Consider the following 18,986-nt stretch of genomic DNA (forward strand, 5'->3'; position numbering starts at 1 on the left):
GGGAGCATCTGCAAGTGCTGGTGAAAGCACTGGGGAGGGAGATGACCAGGAGGCGCTTGCCCTCAGGGCCAGCGTGACTGCAGGTGTCGGGGCTTTCTGCTGTACCCGCCAGGCAGTGCCACCCATCCGCCCTACCACCTACTTTCCTTCTTGGCTGACTGCAGGGTCCCGTTCCTTGAGCAGCTGATGCAGAAACCCCCAATGCGCCCACAGAGGGTCCCCCCCGCCCAGCTTTCTGGATTCTGCCCAAGGACACTAGGCCAGCGGAGATGGACAGACACACAGACCGGAAGGGTGAGAATACAAAGCTGCTGCTTTACGGGCTCCAGAGCCAAGTCCACAGGTCTGGCTGCTGCTGCGGCCCTGCACATGCACGGAGGGCCGCGGGCCTCGGGCGGGCCCTCACTCTGCCTTCTGCAGGTGCCGGAAGCTCTGCACAGTCCTTCTCACGGCTTCGTCCAGCGTGACCACGGGCCGGTAGCCCATGGCCTTCTTGGCTCGCTCGCAGCTGTAGTAGTGGAATGTGCCGGCCAGCGCCACCCGCATGGGCGTAAAGGTGGGCCGCAGCTGGACGACGGGACTGATGAGGAGCACCAGCAGCGACAGCAGGAGGGCCAGGTAGTAAGCCATCCAGTAGGGAATGTGGTACTTGGGGGCGTCGTAGTTGAGGCCCGTCAGGATGCGGGACAGGAAGGCCCAGAAAGGGATGGGTTCGTCGTTGGTGATGTGATACGCCTGTTGGGGAGAAGATCAGCTTAGGCTGCACCAGCTCCAGTGCTTGGCAGGCCACTGTGGAACTCAGCTCAGCTAGGAAGAAAACTGGGCCACCGGCGGCCGCTCCCTATGCCCCGTCCCCGCTCTGCAGCATTTCACGGGCCCGTCCTTGAAGCTGCAGGCAAGCAGCTGGAGGCCGGATGAAGTGAGGGCCGGGGAAGGGTCGGAGTTTCACGCTAACAGTCGTCAAACATCTCACCCTCAGGCGGAACGCATGGGTCTGGCCACATCGCTCAAACGTGCTGTTGGTGCAGAACCAAAAGCCAGACTCGGCCCAGCCTGGCACTATGTGGGGAGGATGGCAGGGAGTCAGCCCCCACCAGGTGAATCCTGAGGTGCGGGTGTGGAACAGACGGCCGGGGGAGGGGCCGGGGCAATAAGCCAGTGCAGAGGGTGTTTGCCTTGCACGCAGTCAACCCGGGTTCGACCCCCAGGATCCCACAGGTCCCCTGAGCACTGCTGGGTGTGGCCCCCAAAGAAACCAAATGAAAGCAAACCAAAGACAGCTGGGAGAGAGCAAGAGCGGAGCTCAAGGCACAGCGCTCCCCCAGCTGGGTGACCGATGGAGCACGGAGACCTGGGCTATGGGGGGTGGAATGAGGAACCCACCAGAAGCAGCCATGGCTGCAGTGAGCAGCCGGACCACAGTCTGGACAACAGGGTCTGGGGAGACCCTGAAGCATTTCAGGGCAATGTGGGAAGACGGGGAGACTCACCTTGCCACCCAGGGTCACATCTTGGGAGAGGCGCTCGGCAGCCAGGATGTGCCCGTGAACCACGTTCTCCACGAAGGTGAAGTCCACCAAGTTCTGGCCGTTCCTGCAGGCACAGCACAGAGGGGGCTACTCCCAACATCCAGCATACGGACAACGGCAAGGCGAGTGGGAGGGATGTGGGGGGCCTGCTCTGGTCCCCAGGGGAGGAATGGCAGGAGCTCGTTGGCATGGGCATAACTGGGGTACATGCGTGCTGCGGGGGACGGCTGAGTGATACGAGAGGGAGGACAGGGCCACAGGCCTGGGGACTGACCCGATGACAAACTTCATCTTGCCCTTCTTGGCCGCCTCGACAAGGATGGGCACCAACTGTGGGTCCCGGGGGCCGAAGATGCCATGAGGGCGGATGGCCACGGTCAGGAAATTCTTCTTGGGATCATTGGCACCCAGGACAACCTGTGTGGGACAGAAGAAGCTGGGTTTAGAAGGGGTGAAGGCCCACGGGGGCGGGCGACATGGCCCTCCGCACTCCCGTAGAGCCAGGCTGCTCCCCCATTTCCCCAGAGACAGAGGAGATGCCTGGAGAAGCCCCCAAACTTTAGGCTTGGCTCTAAAGTTTAGGGGCTCCCCGAGCTGGCGTGAGGCGTGTGGCAGCTCTGGTCTGTGCGTGGCTTCAGCAGTCCCCAGAAATGTTTCACCACACGGTATTCACAGAGCCCCCGAGCCTCTAGGAAGGACACACGGGCATGGGTGATGCCCGAGCAGAGCCTGTGAGGGGATCTGTGTGCTCTGGGCTGCCAGCCAGTACTCCGGGTCCGGGAGCAAGGTTGGGCCACCTCCAGTGCTGCTCAGAGCTTACCCAGGACTCTACGCTTCCGGATTACTCCCGCCTGTGCTGGGGGGGGGAGGGGGCACATCGTGAGGGGCTGGGGATGCACGTCGAGCTAGTCTCTAACCCTCAGTCTATGCCTGCCTCCCCGGTCCTCTACAGAGAGACAGGAGGAACGGGGGCCCCAGCTGCACGCTGGGGTCTGCTCAACCCTGAGGGGCTGCAACTGTCCTCAACCATCCTGAAGATCACAAGCCCTGGCTGGGGTCCTTCCGACATGCTGTCCGGGCGAGAGTCTGCCAGTTGGCTCATGTGCTATTATTTTAAAAACCGTTTCATTTTTGTTTTGTTTTGGGGGCCACACTTGGCAGTGCTCAGGGATCACTCCTGGTGGGCCTTGGGGGAGCAGACAGTACGCTGTGGATCGAACCTAGGTCGGCTATGTGCAAGGCAAGCACCTTACCCACTGTCTTGTCGCTCTGGCCCCTGTGACAACTATTTCACCTGCACATTTTACTTCCCAACTTAGGCCCTCAGGCTTCGGAGGTGGATGGCGGCGTGCCCTCATCACTCACGACGCCCAGCGGGACCTACCTGCTCCTGCAGGATCTTTGTCTCCGTGTAGTAGTCGATGGGTTTCGTGGCGTAAGGAAGGTCCTCAGTGCCATTCTTGATATCCACGCCCTCGAAGGTGACACTGGCACTGCTGGTCAGTATGAGTTTCTGGCGGGAGGAGGGGAAGGGAAGATGGCAGACTTCTGAGCAATGCTCAGTAAGGCCTGGAGGGTTGTCTACAGAAGAGAATCCCATCGCTGCATGTCGTGCAGCACCAGCAAACCGTTTTCTAAGTGCTGACTCCAGTCATGCCTTCTTGATTCAAGCCCACCCCTGGCAGCTTCCTGGAGCCCACCTTCCTGACCCGACTCTTCCATCCCTACCAGTCAGGCAGATTGCCCAGAGGGGACTTTCCCACAGGGAAGGACAGCCCAAACTCCCGTCTCATTCTGATGCCAGCTTCTCCAGGGCAGGGTGCACACGCACTGAGCACCCCGAAGAGCACCGGCTCAGATCCTATCTCAGCGTGCACAGCACTGCATTGCAGCAGTTAAGGCTTGCCTGGCCGGAGCTGCCTGACACAAGGCAGGCCCGGGTCCCACCCCTGGCATCACATACCCTGAGCACAGCCAGAATGATCCCTGAGCACAGAGCCAGGAGTCAGACTTGAACTCTTGCTGGATGGGCCCCCCAAGGCATAGTGGTTTGCAAACAAATGAAACTATTGCCAAGTGCAAGTATTAAGAACCGTCTGCACAGAAAACACTCCACAACAGCCAAGTTGCTGAGGACAAAACCGATGTTAAAAAAAAAAAACAACAGAATAATGTAGGGGCCAGAGAGAAAGCACAGTGGGGAGGGCCACTGCCTTGCATGTAGCCATCAAACCCCAGTTCTATCCCTGGCATCAGATACAGCACTGCCAGGAGTGATCCCTGAGCAGAGAGCCAGAAGTGATCCTAAGCACAGCCAGGTGTGCCCCCTCCAAAAATAAATTAAAAAAAAAATATAAAAGGAACAATATACTATTAGCACAGAAGTAATCTCCCGAGCACCAACTGGAAATGAAGTGTGCAAGCATTATTTCAATGCACACTGGAAGAAAGCACAGTAGACATGTGAAATCTTCCAGAAGCAAAGTATGAAAGGCGCGGGACATTAGTGAAAAAGCGAGAGGGCACGAGCTGGCGTCAATGCTCAACACAATTGCTGTAACGCTTCCGGCAGTGTCTAGGAGGGAACTGACACACATGCTGGCTCTTGTCCTTGTTCTGCTACTTGCAGGGCTTAGAGACCAATGGAGCAGGAGCATTGGTAACCTGGCCCGGGCAGGCACTGCCCCTGCAGGACACTGGTTAGGGAAAGCACAAAATGTTGCTGATGGCGAAACACGAGATCATGAGTTAGGGAGATAGCTCAACGGGGTGCCGAGCAGCCTGTGCAGGTGGGAGCCCCCAGTCTGACCCCGGTACTGCATGGTCCCCCAAACACTGTCATGGTGTCCTGAGCCAGGTGTGGCCCCACCCCAAACCAAACTCTCAGATAGCTACAATCCTATCTTCCGACAGATGAAAGAACCCTTGAAACCTCTGAGAAACAAATCCACTCAACTCGCTTTTGATCTGGGTGTTGCAACATTCCCTGAATCCAAACCAAGCAACCAAGCCATGCCATAGCCATCAAGGTGGGTAAATCTCAGACCCTAATGTGGAACAGCAACACGAAGCCCATGTGCCAGTCAGTCATCGGCCAGAGAACACTGACCAGTCCTGTGCGCTGGCCGTACACATCCCGCAGAGAAAGCAGCGGGTGCGCCGCTGTGGGGAGGTGCTGAGATACAGGCAAACAGGCAGCGGGGACTGAGTCGAAGCCCCCTGCCCAGTTCCTGGCCAAGAGGCACAGCTGACAGCAGGCACGGAGCCATACAGTCCCCATAGCAGTGCTGTCTACGCAGGGGCTGTTACTTGGCCCTTTAAGGGAAGGGTTCCTGACACGGGAGCTATACAGCGGAGAGCCCCAGGACACAAAACCTGGGAAATTCCACCTTCAGGACAGCCTCCACAGTCGTGGAGACTAGGCCCGGGTGGCCAGGCGAGAAGCCCTGGTACGGTGCGGGAAGCAGCCCGCAGGCTCAGCTAACCCCCTTACCTGAACTCCAGCATCTCTGCAAGTGTCAATGACGTTCTTGGTGCCCTGGTAATTCACCCGATAGAAGAGCTCCTTGTTGTTGCTGGAAGGTGGGGGCGATGCACAGTGGAAAACCGTGCTGACCCCTTTCAGCGCCGGGTAGAGATGCTGCAATAGCAAACACATACACACACTTACACCCACGGGCCTGCAGGGCTCCTCTGGCTCAGCCCTGGCCCACGGGCAGCCAGGAACGCCCTACATGAATGCTCCGGGAATGGGCAAATACAGACACTGGGCTCCCCTCTAGTCACTGCTCCCCACTCTGAACTACCGTGGGGCATGGAAACCAAACAGATCCAAACAGACTGCATGAGGCCCACTCCAGGGGCAGGTGACTCAAACAATGTGCCACACAAAAGAGAGTGTCAGCGGCCAGTTTCTCGGAGAGTCGGTGCCTGAGAGGCCGGGTGGCACGCAGCAAGTGTGGGGCTGCAAACACCCACAGCTGCCCTTCTGCCCCAAGGCCCCGGAGCAGCCCGCACCAGGGGCTACTGGCAGATCGGGGCCAGCGAGACGCGCCGGGCCAGGAACATAGGTTAGGTCTGAAGGAGGAGGCCGGCCTCGGAAAGGACACGGGAATCTATGTGAATAGTCTCCTGCTGGCCAATGCAGAGACAAGCTGACCCCCAGGTTGCGTCTGCAGACCAAGAGAGTCACGTTGCCTCTACACAGGGCACAGGGGCATGAGCTCGGACTACAGTCAAGAGCAGATGCTCCAAAAGGCTGAGGTCTCTACAGAAAGAAGAAAAGCCCAAAGCAGGTGCTGAGACTCACCTACGGATCCCACCGTTAACAGTCAGCCACAGTTCTCTACTAGATATGCATGGACACGAATCTCTGTGAAGCCGGGGCAGTGCTGCACGCAGCCATCAGGCCCCTCTCCTCCCAACTAAGAACCTTCGGAAACTGCCCAAGTGCCAAGGATAGTGTGGTGCAGACGTACAGCTCACCGGTGGCTCCGGCCGGGACCACATGGAGCAACGTAGGCCAGGAGCAGGACAAACGCTGACATCATCACTCAGACAAGCAAGATGAGCAGAGAATGAATTGAACAAAGCCTCTTAGTTAGAGAGACTCTAGAAGGAAGCAGAGGGCAGGGCAATGGGCACTGTCCACGTCAGTACCGTGCAGCCAGGGTCCCTATGCTCCCACCATGGGCCTATTCCAAGGGGACACCGGTGAAAATCGTGTAAGGGGTGGACACGGCATACGACAGGAAGTCAGGCAGTAGGACAGGAGCGACGGAGGAGAGAAACAAGCCCGGAAGGCAGCCAGGTTTGGAAAAGGGCGAGAATCACTGACCTCGATGGTGGCAGAGGGAATCAGCGCTGTGGGTGGAGTGCCCAGTGCGAGGAAGGGCCGCTCGAAGCAGCCACACGCACAGGTTGTGTTTAGGACTGCTCCTGGCATATGGGCTGTAGGATGTGCTACTCACCACAGACACATGCGCTCAGCAGCAGAGCATCCGCCCTGCCCGTGCACGGCTCTAGCTTTGATCTGAGATGGCAGCCACAGGACACAAACAAGACACTAGGACAGCGGGGAGGGCATTGTCCGTCCTTGCACGTGGTCAACCCAGGCTCGATCCCCGGCATCCCATAGGGTGCTCAGAGCACTGCCAGGAGTGATTCCTGAGTGCAGAGCCAGGAGTCAGCCCTGATCATTGCCAGGTGTGACCCAAGAAGAAAAAAAAATCCGTCCATTGTGAAGTTTTTTTGGGGGGCCGGGAGGTTCCCAAGGAGTGCTCAGGGGCAGGGGAGTCATGCCCAGTGAAGGTATACTCAGCCCTGCAGGGGCACCCTCATGGTGCTCGGACCTCAAGGAAAGCAAGTTGCCTCCTCGCACAGACAGAGTTTGCAGACCCAGCTGGTCGCGAATCACCAGGAGGGGTGACTCTTTTTTGTTTTGTACATAAAACAAGTATAATTTACAGAGCAAAGCAAATAGATATCTAACCGGCGGCACCCAGAGTCCTCTGGGATTGCATCTGGCAATGCTTGGGGGACCATGTGCCTTCAGCCCTAGACAACCTCACCCCACTGCTGTGCCTTCTTTAGAAAGACGTCCACAAGAACACTCGAGACATGTGGGGAGGTTCGACTCTGACTACTGAAGAACTGCCATGAGCTCACATGCAGACATGGACCGTCTGGCTAGACTGTAAGGAAGTCACAAAGGACTGAGGCCACTGATTTGTGTTTTCTGAAGCGTCTCCCCTGGAGGAGCAGATACCGGAACATTTACAGAAGATGATGATGTGATGTCTAGGGCTGCTGTCAACAAAATCTGAGGGCAGAGACGAAACAAGACAGGCTGCAAGTGGACACAGAACAGGAGCAATATGAGAAACAGTCCAGACAGAACGAATGCAGGACGGAGACCAAGAGACACACGGAACACTCTGCCATATGCCCAGCTGAGCTTCCAGAAACAGCTCAGAGGAAGAATCGCTCTTCAAAGAATTTTCCAGAAGAGATGGCAGATGAGAATCCTGAGATTGTGATGGCCTCTAGGTGCTGAGGAAGGTTCCAAACCCAAACTCACATGCAGACATGGACCGTCTGGCTAGACTGTAAGGAAGTCACAAAGGACCGAGGGCCCAAGCCAGAGCACTCGGAGTGGCGACAGGGTCACCGGGAACTTCATAGCCCCCTCACCCACACTGGCATTTCTACAAGGCTTAGGCCAATCCAGCCTGGGGGTACCGGCAGCATGCCGTGTCTTGGCAAAAGGAGCAAGCGGGGTTCGCATGGCGGGTGCCCGGGAACTGACCCCCCCCAAGACCCACCCTCATCCTTCACTGCAGCGACCTTTCTTGGTGACCCAGAGCGAACAGCCATCCTGGACCTTCCCTCCCTCCGAGTATCAGCTGGGCGCAGAATTGAGAGGTGCTGTGGGTGGGCACCGCATGCATGCCCAGGGCCTGGATCCAACCCGAGAGAAGCCCCAGCTTACTAAGGTGGGAAAAGAGCCATGAGGGGAGACCATCGGCCCGCTGGCAGGACACTCAGACACACGGCTGTGTGCTCGGCCCTCATCCTCCAGACTCTGAGGGTCATTCAGGCATGGAGGTGGGTTCACCTCCTGTCCCATGGATTTTGGCCCTGAAGTGTGTAAGCAGTTCCAAAATGAGCAACTGGCTGAGCCTGGGGGGATGGGGGGCTGGTGACTGAAGTGGAGGGCTGGGCCAGAGGACAGGAAATGGGGACAAGTAGATCTCTGTGGGGTGGCGCAGGTGTTCTACAATGAGACAATGGGGCGTTGCCCAAATCTGTGACTATGATGGCAACTGCTTGTCTACTTTTTTATTGATCAATTATTGGGGGCTTTGGGGTCACACCTGGCAGTGCTCAGGACTTACTCCTGGCTCCGGGTTCACAGGTCACTCCTGACAGGGTCTGGGGATTGAATCTGGGACACTCATGCTCTCTGTCCCTGTATATAGTTGGGGGGTGGGGGGACACCTGGCCCTAGTGAGACCCCATCTCTAGCACCCCTGGAGTGGTACCCGAGTCCCAGAGCAGCTCAACTGCAGCAGAAGCCCACGGATTGGATGCAATGTGACTTGAACGTCTAGTAACCCGTGGGCAGTCGCAAGGGGCCACTGGCTAGCAGTGCTCTAGGGGGCATGCATGTGCCCTGCCACCCTAGCCCCAGGATAATTTTGCCACTCAGCTTTCCCTGGCAGAGGCCACAGTCAAACGGTCCAAGAAGACAGGGGAGGGGATGTCCACTGCTTTCCTGTAATGACATGCTCAAACTCAGAACTGTGCAGAAAGACCATTGTGTGGCTGGTGAGGAGGTGGGGCACAGTGGGGCCGTTCCTTACGTGGCGGTTGCAGAGGTCTCCCAGGAAGAACTGCACTTGGGCATTGTCAAAGCTCTGACGCACATCAAACACATTGACGGTGTAGCCCTGGGCCAGCAGCTGCTCCACCAAGTGCTGCCCCAGGAAGCCAGAGCCGCCAATCACGGTGCACTTCTTGGCCTGCAAAGGGTGGACAGAGACAGCGGGCGGGGATGAGAGAGGATGGCCGACCCACCTCCCTGAGCCTCCGACCCACCTCCCTGAGCCTCCGTGTCCCGGAGCCGGGTGGTAAGTGGTCCGTGACAGGGACGTGCCTCAGGGGAGCAGCGAAGGAAGAGGCCCCGAGCCTTCTCCAATCCTGGCCTGGGGCGGGGTGGGGATAGGGCCACACCTGTAGTGCTCAGGGGTTCCTTCGGGCTCTGCACTCAGGAATGACTCCTGGCAGTACTCAAGGGACCCTATAGGATGCCCATGATCGAACTCGGGTCAGCCATGTGCAACTGAGCACCCTCCTACTGTGCTATCGCTCTGGCCCTGGCCTGGGTCCTTTGGAGGCAGAACATTCAAAATCCAGCATGCCAGTGGCTCAAGTAGGGCTGCGGCTCTGGATCCCTTGATGGGGCTGTACGCCAGGTCAGTGCTTTGCATTCCAGAGACCTCACTATATGCGCTTCCTGGCCCACAGCGCCCCCTGCAGGCCGGTAACATCCTGACTTGGGGAAGCAATGCCAAGTGATGGCCACTGCCCCTCGGGAGGCCCGGGAGGGGGGCCAGGTCCAGCCGGTAGCTGACACACCCTTCCTTGTCCCCGTTCAATGGCAGTAGAGTGGGGATGACAGCACTTCAACTGACTGAGGTGCACCTTATTCCTCCAGCACCTGCCCAATGACCAATGACCCCATGTGGGAGACGGAGAGGCGCCCCTTCCACCCCAGTGGCTCCCGGGAATGGCTGACTGTGGCGAGGCTGCTCATACTGCCATGACCTCGGGACATAATCGGTAACGCCTGTTCTGCTTCCTTGATTCTACCTTCCCATGTCCTTCACTCCCCTCTGCTGACCTGCTGGCCACTTCACAGTCACAGTCAGGTGGGCCAGTCACACGCACGCCCTGAAGCCCTCTCAGCAGCCTCTCTTCCCATCCTCCAAGGTGGTGGAGGGGAGCATCCGGCACTAACTTCTGGGGGGTTTCTCATCTCCTAAAGGGTTTCCTGGGATCAGAGGATCAGAACTTGAGCAACTTTGCAAGGAAATTGAGGACCCTTTGTCTGGAATGCCTGACATCTCTCATCAAGGATGTCTCAAAGGCCTGGAGTCTCATGCTCCCCCAAATCTAGTCTGTCCACTGCGAGTTCATGCCACCCTCTAACCCGGGCACATCCCATCTCTTTGCCAAGACACAGAATCCAAGAGGGCTGAACTGAGGTGCCAATCTTCTTCGAAGGCCTGGACTCGTGGCTGTTCCGTGGGTTTGTGGGGATGGGACCGAAGTGGCCTTTCCCAGCATGCCCCCCTGTGAAGTCAGAGGGCCGTGAGCCAACCTATAATGGCCCGTAATGAGATAGGATCAGCAGTCACTTCCTATGGCCACAAAGGACAGGGCAGAAGTATGTGTGAGACACACGGGGCGAGGCGCTCCCGAGGAAGGAGGCAACTCCACACAGAAAACAGGAAACAGGACTCAAGAGCCAGCTAGTGAGGGGAGACAGCGACCCCACCTGTAGTAAGGGGGTTCACGAATAGGCAGCGCCACCTGCCCAGATCCACTCAGGGCAAGCAACCGGGCCCGAGACAGGAGCGGGGTCTTGGCCACTGGTGGCTTCTGTCTCCCTTCACCCTTGGCAGTCGCCCTTCCTTCAGAGAAGTCTTACGTAGAATGTACAGAACGGAGTTTAAGGGTTTGTCTTTTGCTTACTAAAATGTCAACCTCTGCAAAGGCACATGGATACAAGCACTGGAAACCAGATTTGGGCTTTCTTTGGGGGGGGTGGGTTTCAGAGCGTCAGTGAAATCTAGTTGACACAAAGCAGAAACTACAGAGGTTTTGCGTGCTGATGGAGCCAGGCATCTGAGATGAGCCTTCAACTCCTCAGCTAGAGGCCCAGGGGAAACTGATCTCAGCTCCACTCCAAGTCCAGGGGGATCTGGCACCCCTGAAGCTTCTGGGGGGTTGCATGCATTTTCCTCTGATGCAATTACATTTACCTTCCTGTGACTACATTCCCCAAACCGTCATGTCCATTAGCAGTGAATGGGATTGGGCCCCCATAATAGCACAGCGGGTCGGTCACCTGTCTTGCACATGGCTGATGTGGGTTTCATCCCTGGCACCCCAAATGGTCCCCTGACCTGCCAGGAGCGATCTCTGAGAGCAGAGCCAGGAGTAAGCCCTAAGCACTATGGGGTGTGGTCCCCAAACCAAACTATTACAAATCTTGGTGAAGAATCTTCCAGAAGCCTGAGAAGTCCTGAAGTCCCTTCTGGCACTTGGGCCTGAGACTCGAGGTGGCCTTTCCTGCCACCCTCGGGGCAGGCTCCTGCCAGGCCACCAAGCAGGCCACGCAAGGGGAGCCACAGCCCTGGACAGTCGGGGGATGGTTACTATGAGACAGTCTCTGGACAAACACAGATCTGTGGGGTCCCTATGACTGCAGCCCGTGAGAGACCCACCCAGAACCCTCCGCGGGTCTCGCCCAAACTGCACTCACGGACAGGAAGTGGGTGCTGCTGCCAGTCCGTGAGTAAGGAAAAGAGAGCTGAGGACACTGCAACTTGGCCTAGTTTTGAAACGTCTCCACGACTTTGACCCTGCAAGGAAACCTCAGCAGCAGGCTGGTGGTGCGTGCTCAGCTCGCCCACACCGTTTTGGCTCGGCTGGGCTGACACTCACCTCTGGGGGGTCTCTCTTCACAGGCAAGCGCGAGGTCTGCTTTCTCAGGAGCTTCGGGGTTTCTGGTTCCATTTCTGCTCCACTCAGCATTCTGACTGCGACCACGTCTCTTCTTCAACACAGAGAGGCAATGACATGGCGTCAACCAAAGCCCCTCTGGGTGGTTGGCGTTTGTGGGGTCGCCGCCACAGCCCCCGGCAGAGGGCAGGTAGAGTGGGGAGTTGGTGAAGTCCCCTTGGAGGTGGCACAGTGCTCGCAGGAGGAGACAAAGACTTTAAGAGTCCTGCGTCCATTGCTGGGGCTGCGGGGAACATGGGACTTTTGTTCATGAACCCCTCCCACGTTTATCAATAAAACGGATGAAGGCTTTGCCTCTGTGATGCTGGAAGGCCAATGAAACGGGGCTCTCTTTGCCGGTGACCCAAAGTGGCCCTGTCTCTGTGCCGAAGAACTGGGGAGTGTCCGGGGCCATCAGAAACCCTCGGGATGTCACCAGCATGGTGAGGAGAGACTTGATGCCAGCGAGATGTAGAGAAGTCACGTAAAGCACCTAGCAGAAGAGGTGTTTGAAAGAGACTCGTGCCAGACCTTCATTCATCCCAAATACTGAAGTGGCAGGGACAAGTGGCCAGCGGACGTTGCTTTGGGCATCTGCTCGCACACCCACGGCACGGGGCGCAGCCGAATGACTAGGGTAATAGAGCTTGGACTCTGGAGTTGGCCCAAGCGTACACCACACAACAGCCTGGCAGGCTCAGGGAAGCTCGGGGTGTCTGCAGACCCCTGCAGCCCTGCACAGGGCAGGACTCCCTGTAGAAGTGATTCTGTGGGTGCCTGACTGGCCCAGAAACTGAGGTTAGGGCCGTTGCTCTCAGAGAAAATAGAGGCCCATATACCCCATTCCAAACCACTTCTCAGAAGGCAGAGAACGGGGAGGCAGGCTCTTCCGGTGCTACTACTCTGCCTTTCCCACCTTCCTGGGTTGGATTCCTGACATCCGTTAACAGGAAATAGAGTGACTGGTGGCCTCGGATCAGTGAAGGTGGTGAGGGGGAATCGCTCTCTTGTGCCACAGCCTAGTGAGCAGAGCATGCTAGGGGGTGGGCCCTACTCACTGATGTATATTGGGGAGCACATGGTCACAGCCTGCCACCCACGATACATGTGTGCCACTAGGGGCTCAGTGGCCTTGGACCCCCAGGCCGCTCCTGGCCTCTGCAGGCTGGCGATCTCAGTCCAATCAGGAGGAGCCTCACAGCAGCTAGCCCCTACCCCGGCCCAGTGCCATTGCCCAAAACATCAGCTTCTGCTCCTGGCCGTCAGATAGCACGTGACTGCCAACACAGGGCTCCCCCATACTCGACCCAAGAACAGCGGGGCATGCAGGCAGCCTTGTCTTGTGCCCCATCTTCGTGGGAGGATTTCTGCTATGTTAGCTGTGGCTGCTGCATGGCCTCCAAGCTCAGCTCAAGCCCTTCCCAGCAGGAAGCCCTGGTGAGGACTGGATGCGCTCAAAAGCCTAACGGCACTACGCCTCGCTTGGGATGGGAGACGTGTGCTGAAAGTAGACCATATAGACTGAACATGATGGCCACTTAATACCTGTACTGCAAATCATAACACCCAAAAGGAGAGAAAGAGAGTAAAAGGGAATGTGCCTGCTACAGAGGTGGGGATGAGGTGGGGGTGGCAGAAGTGATACTGGGAACATCGGTTGTAGAGAATGGGCACTGGTGGAGGGATGGGTTCTCAACCATTGTATGTACGACTGAAACATAAACACCAAAGTGTGTAAGTCTGTAATTCTATCTTACGGTGTTTCACTAAAAAAATTAAAAAATAAATACAAAAAAAAAAGACTCTACGCCCTTGGCCTCTGTCAGAACCTACTGGAAGAACCGCCAGTCTGGCCCCGTGCAGCCCTCCCAGCCCCTTCCTGGTTGGCGGAGAGACTTTGGAGCACTGGAAAGGAGGCACCAATGCCTCTGCCAGCACCTGTTAGAAGCGAGGGTGAGATGCAGACACCCCCAACTTTCTCGAGGAGCCCAGAGAGCAGAGGCTGTGGGTAGATGTGCAGAAACCCTGATGTTCAGAGCCAGGCCAGAGCCGAAACAACAGATGGCCAAGACTCACGGCAGCTGCAGGAAAACAAGCACTGGCCGTAGCACGGCCCATTCCACACAGTTCCCCTGCTTGAAAGGGGCCAGGACGGGAAGGACAAAACTAGCCACTGGAAAGTAACCTGAGCAAACCTCCTTCTGAGACACACATCCACTCGTGTCTGGAAGGGATGAGCTCAGTCAGCTCCCACTGGCACCTGCCACGTGCTCTAACATTCCGACAGATACTTCTTCAAAATACACCCTTTACCAACGGCTGACGAGCCTAAGCAAAGATGCTCATCTGCAGGGAAGTGCAAGAACAGACCAAGTATGATACTCGATGGCCAAAACAGAGAGCCGCAAGTGCCAGCGGGACCGGGGCCCGCCTGTGGTCAGTGGTATAAGATGCTGCAGCCATGCTGGCAAACAGTTCTGGGGGTGGGCTCAGAAAAGGCAGAGAGCAAGAATCAGCATGCGATCAAGCAATTCCACATCTGCGTCTATGCACCCCCGCAAATGGAAAGTAGAGCCAGGAACGAAAAAGTAGACACCAACGTTCATGGAAACACTATTGATAATGGCAGAGAGGCGGAAGCAAGTGCTCACTGATAAGGGACAATACAAGGACTATGCATGTGACGGGATATTACTGTCTTCAAAAGAAAAGAAATTCTGGTAACCATGGGATGAGAGAGTATATTTGTGAGCCAGACACGTAGTAAGGAGCTCATCTCAAAACTATGTCATGGGGCTGGGGAGATGGCGCCAAGGGGCGGAAGGCATACATTGCATGCACAGGCAAGGAGCTTTATTTGCAGAGGGGGGCATATCCAGCGGTGCTCAGCATTTACTCCTGGCTGTGCACTCAGGGATCACTCTTGCGGGGTCTTTCGGGACCATATAGGGTTCCAGGGACCAATCCCAGGTCAGCTGCATGCAAGGTGAACACCCTTCCCGCTGTACTCTCTCTAGCCCCACAAGGCACTGACTTTGATACCTGCTACTGCATGGACCCACCCCCCCACTACCACTATCGGGCCTGCTGGCCCCCAAGCACTGCTGGGTGTGACCATGGTGGCAGAGCCCTGAAGGTCCCAGCACAAAACCACTGGGCCCACAGCTGGGCAAAGTATCATGGGAAGTGGCCCATGGGCACTGCTATGGAGTTGGCCACCAGTGGAAGTCTAGCAGGCACTTATCCAACTCACTAGCAGAAAACCCCTCAGTTGCCTGATTGAAAACTAAGGGGCCAGAGCCTCAATCCAGCAGGCAGGGTGCTTACCGTGCACATGGCCAGCCCAACTCTATCCCTGGCAGCCTGCACGGTGTCCTCAAGCCCTGCCAGGAGTGATCCCTGAGCACCGCTGAGTGTGCCCCACCCCCAAAATGGGCTAAGGATCTGAGCAGGCATTTCTACGAAGACATACAAATGGCAAACGGCATACGGAGAAAACGTTGAAGGCTACGAATCACCCAGGAAACGCGGGTCAAGTCCACAGTGAGAGCACCTCCCCCTGTCAGATCAGCTGCCACTGAAAGGTGAAAAGGGAAGTGTTAGCGAAACCTGCAGAAACAGAAACCCTGGCAAGCTGCTGGGACGGACTGGCAACTGGTGTGGAGATTCCACACAATGCCAGAAACAACACTGCCAGGTAACCTAGCAATCATGTCTGATTTTTGAGCCAAGAGAACTGGAGAGTCATGGTCTAGTGGGGAAGGCACTTAACTGGCACATCACCAACCCGGGTTCGATCCTCAGCATCCCATGTTTCCCTGAGCCTGCCAAGAGTGATTCTGGAGGGGCTGGAGAGATAGCACAGCAGGTAGGGCGTTTGCCTTGCATGCGGCCGTCCCGGGTTCGATTCCCAGCATCCCACATGGTCCCTGAGCACTGCCAGGAGTAACTCCTGAGTGCAGAGGCAGGAGTAACCCCTGTGCATCGCCAGGTGTGACCCAAAAAAGCAAAATAAAAAAAGAGTTATTCCTGAGTGCAAAGCCAGGAAGACCCCTGAGCACCGCTGGGTGTGGCCCCTCCCCCCAAAAAACCAAAAACCCCAAAAATCTAAGAGAGCTCAAAAAGAATAGATCTTGACGACACAGTAGGAACCCTATTTTTACTATAGCACGATTTCCAACAGTCAAGATGGAAATGACTACCAAAAATGAGTGGGAAAAGAAAGCTACAAATGAATACTATTCAGCCTTGTAAAAAGATGGAAATTCTGTCATTTGTGGCAACAAAAACTAGCCTTGAGGACATTATTCAAGGGGAAAGGAGCCAGTCACTGTGTAACAGACACTAACTCATACAGCCCTAGAGAGGAACATGGGCACGATGCAACTGGGGTGAGGAGGAGCAGGGGCTTGCATCAGAGGCGTGAGATGAGAATGTTCTAGAGATTTGCTGTCCAACATTCCAGCAACATCTACAGTTAGTATGGCTATACTATATTCCCCCCCCCCCCGCCGCCACGGGTCTTATGTTCACTGTTTTCACCCAAAAAAACTAAACTGAGAAGAGAAATTCTGACAGATGCTTCCAGGAGCATGAGCGTGGTGGGCACTGCGCTCAGTGAAATGAGGCAGAAATACAGGTACTCAAAGAGCTTGATTCTCCTACAAGGTGGGCAGAGTCATAGCTGTGAAGTGTGACCTGGCACTGCTGGTGCTGGTGCCGGGGGAACTGCCTCATGGCTAATGGCTTGCACTTTGGGAAAGGGAAAAGTTCGAGAGATGACTGGTGGGGACAGCTGCATGACAGAAGCAAATGGTGCTGCACAGGCCAGTTCCAAAAGTTTCCCATGCCACTGCACCGTGACAGGAGGCCCAGGCCCAATGAACATGTGCTCGGGACTGTGAAGGAGTGCCCAGCAGCCTTGACTCAGTTCAGAGGGAGTCTGTACACAGCTATCTCTGCTGGAACAGAGCCTGCAGCTACACAGATAAAATGCCAGCGCTTCGCTCCAGCTCCCACGAAGGGGGGTGGCTGCCCGCTTTTGCTCCAAGGCGAGCAGGCAGTGTTCTACGCATCCATCCGTCCAGTACAGAAAGTTCTCGAGCACTGAGTCCCGGACACAAAGGGACACTCTGACCAGAGCAAGCCAGATAGGGAGCAGTGTCTTCTGGGAGATCGTGGGTGATGGGCCACACAGACCAATTCAGGGGTATGGGTTGGGATGTCTGGGACCTTGTGGCCAAGAAAACGCAAGCATCCCAAAAGACCCCCCCCAAGCACTCCATCAGTTCAACCTGAGCATTCGTGGGCCTGAGGGGCTGCCTGTCACTGTCAGTCACCTGCCTGTTGATATATGAACGCCGGCACGACCCAGCTGATGGGTGTTGTCCTGGTCTTCTCCAAGGTCTTCTCCTCCCATCCTCAGGGTCCCAGCCCTGAGAAGGGCAGCCGTCTTTCCTCCTCAGCCTCTGTTCCACCCCATCTTAGCATGATGGTGCCCATTTTCTACCTGGCTATGAGCCCTGGTGGGGCAGGGAGACCTCCCTGTGAGCTGGAAAGGAGTGGAGCCCGCAGGCTGACTCTGTCACCGAGGGCAGCGAGGGCAGGACTGGCATACAATGTGGCCCCACTCCTAGGAGCCATCCCAGTATGGTAGGCTGGCAGGCAGCAGCATAAAGGGAGAGCGGCTAACCAAAGACAGGTGCCAGGCAGACAGAGCCAGTGCGCTGTCACAGTGAGTGTGAGGCAAGACGGGGGCAAAGGTGAGAGGAGGCAGCGCCCATGGGCCAGGCGAAGTCATCACCCCAGGGTCCAGTGTGGTGTGAAAGAGCATCTAGCTGCGGGTAATAGGGGAGGGTTAGAGGAAGGCAGAGGAGAGACAGACGGGAAACGGAGACTCTGAGAGGCCAAGCCATTTACCCAAGGTCACACAGCTGGGGCCCAGCTCAGGCAGAACCCGCGGGCGTTCCTTCTGGCCAGCCTTGGGGGCTGACCAAACAGTGAGGAGGGCTCCGAGGGCCGAGAGCAGGCAAGGGACCTGAGCAGAGCCCGTGACAGAAGATAAACGGGGTGAAGAGAGTGATAGGGCAGCGTAAGGAATCGGGTGGGCGACTCCCCGGTGGCTCTGGAAGGGTCTGCAGCCCTTGCTGTCCCTGGTACCCAGGAAGGGGCAGCAGGGACCAAGGAAGCAACCTAGGAAGCAAGTCGACATGAAGTTAGAAGGTGAAGGCAGAAGGGGTGGAGCAAGGTGCTTGGGAGAACAGGGAGCAGGGTGCCAGGCAGGCACCCTGGGCTGAAGTGAGAGAGGGACAGAGTGCTGGAAACTGCGATGCCAGGAAGGCAGTGGGCTGCCAGGAGACAGGGAGAAGAAGGTGCCACGGCTGAGGGCAGATGGGCAGAGGGTCAGGGGGTTATTCCTGAGCCCGACACCCCGCGCCCCCTCTCCCGCGCCTCGGGGCAAGGCAGGTAAGGGCTGAGAGCCGCGGGGGCTGCTCCGCCGATGCCCACCGTCGCCGCTTTCGAAGGCTCTCGGAGCTCACTTCCGCGCACTGCCGTCGGCCCTGCGAGAAAGACCGAACGCGCTCGGGAACGGCGGGGGACGCTTCGTCGGCTCGGGCTGCGGGGGTCTTCTCGGAGTCGGCTGCAAAGTGGCGGCCGCCCCGCCGGTCGCTCGGCAGGTCTCTTTCCCACGAGTGACTAGCGTTGTCGCAGCCCCACTCCCCCGTCCCGAGACCAAGAAGACGCCGTGTGCACCTGCGCCCTGAAGACCCCCGTCCCTCTGGCCGTTTCCCGCCACACCGCGCCATCGCGGACGCCCGCCCAGCTCCCGGACCCTCTATTTGGTACCCCGTGGCGGCGGGCCCGAGGCCACGATGCTTACCGCTGTGTCGGCGAACCCGTCCCGGCCGGCGTCCGTGCGCACTAACGGCGGTAGCGCCCGCGGTCCGAGACTAGTCTGAGCTCCACGCCCACGTGAGCTCACGATGGGCCGAGGCGTCCGCACGCAGACGATTGGCCGGGCTCGGGGCTGTGTGCGCCGGCGCCGTGACGCCGCCCAATGAGCTCGGGCCTGGACCGCCGGCGCACCGCCCCCGTCCGGGTCAGCCTCGACCACGCCACGCTCGACCAATGAGAAGACGTGAGGGCGAAGGACTGGCCAATGGGGAG

General features: G+C 57.3%; 1 protein-coding gene across 2 annotated transcripts; it reads right to left on the reverse strand.

Annotated features, from left to right (window-relative positions):
- Positions 1 to 307: 307 nt before the first annotated feature.
- On the reverse strand, positions 308 to 18,770 carry NSDHL (NAD(P) dependent steroid dehydrogenase-like). Of its 2 annotated transcripts, none has more exons than XM_056108726.1 (8): positions 18,700 to 18,770; positions 11,763 to 11,874; positions 8,894 to 9,052; positions 5,023 to 5,169; positions 2,914 to 3,042; positions 1,804 to 1,946; positions 1,491 to 1,593; positions 308 to 735 (listed from the first exon to the last, which is right to left on the reverse strand). In XM_056108726.1, exons 2-8 carry the CDS (start codon positions 11,850 to 11,852, stop codon positions 403 to 405), a joined length of 1,104 nt encoding a protein of 367 aa, XP_055964701.1. In that variant the 5' UTR covers positions 11,853 to 11,874; positions 18,700 to 18,770; the 3' UTR covers positions 308 to 402. The 2 variants fall into 2 exon arrangements, with proteins under 2 accessions (XP_055964701.1, XP_055964702.1); XM_056108727.1 differs by lacking the exon at positions 18,700 to 18,770 and adding an exon at positions 15,310 to 15,373.
- Positions 18,771 to 18,986: the final 216 nt, after the last annotated feature.

The sequence above is a fragment of the Sorex fumeus genome, unplaced genomic scaffold (genome assembly GCF_029834395.1).
Source record: "Sorex fumeus unplaced genomic scaffold, SorFum_2.1 ptg000232l, whole genome shotgun sequence".
In the NCBI taxonomy this organism is placed as follows: domain Eukaryota; kingdom Metazoa; phylum Chordata; class Mammalia; order Eulipotyphla; family Soricidae; genus Sorex; species Sorex fumeus.

Excerpts from the sequence above, each read along its gene's own strand:
- NSDHL (XM_056108726.1), bottom strand. The coding sequence starts at position 11,852 with ATGCTGAGTGGAGCAGAAATGGAACCAGAAACCCCGAAGCTCCTGAGA. Across the intron at positions 9,053-11,762 it reads TGAAGAGAGACCCCCCAGAG|GCCAAGAAGTGCACCGTGAT; the intron begins GTGAGTGTCAGC and ends CACCCTTTGCAG. Across the intron at positions 1,947-2,913 it reads CAAAGATCCTGCAGGAGCAG|GTTGTCCTGGGTGCCAATGA; the intron begins GTAGGTCCCGCT and ends TGTCCCACACAG.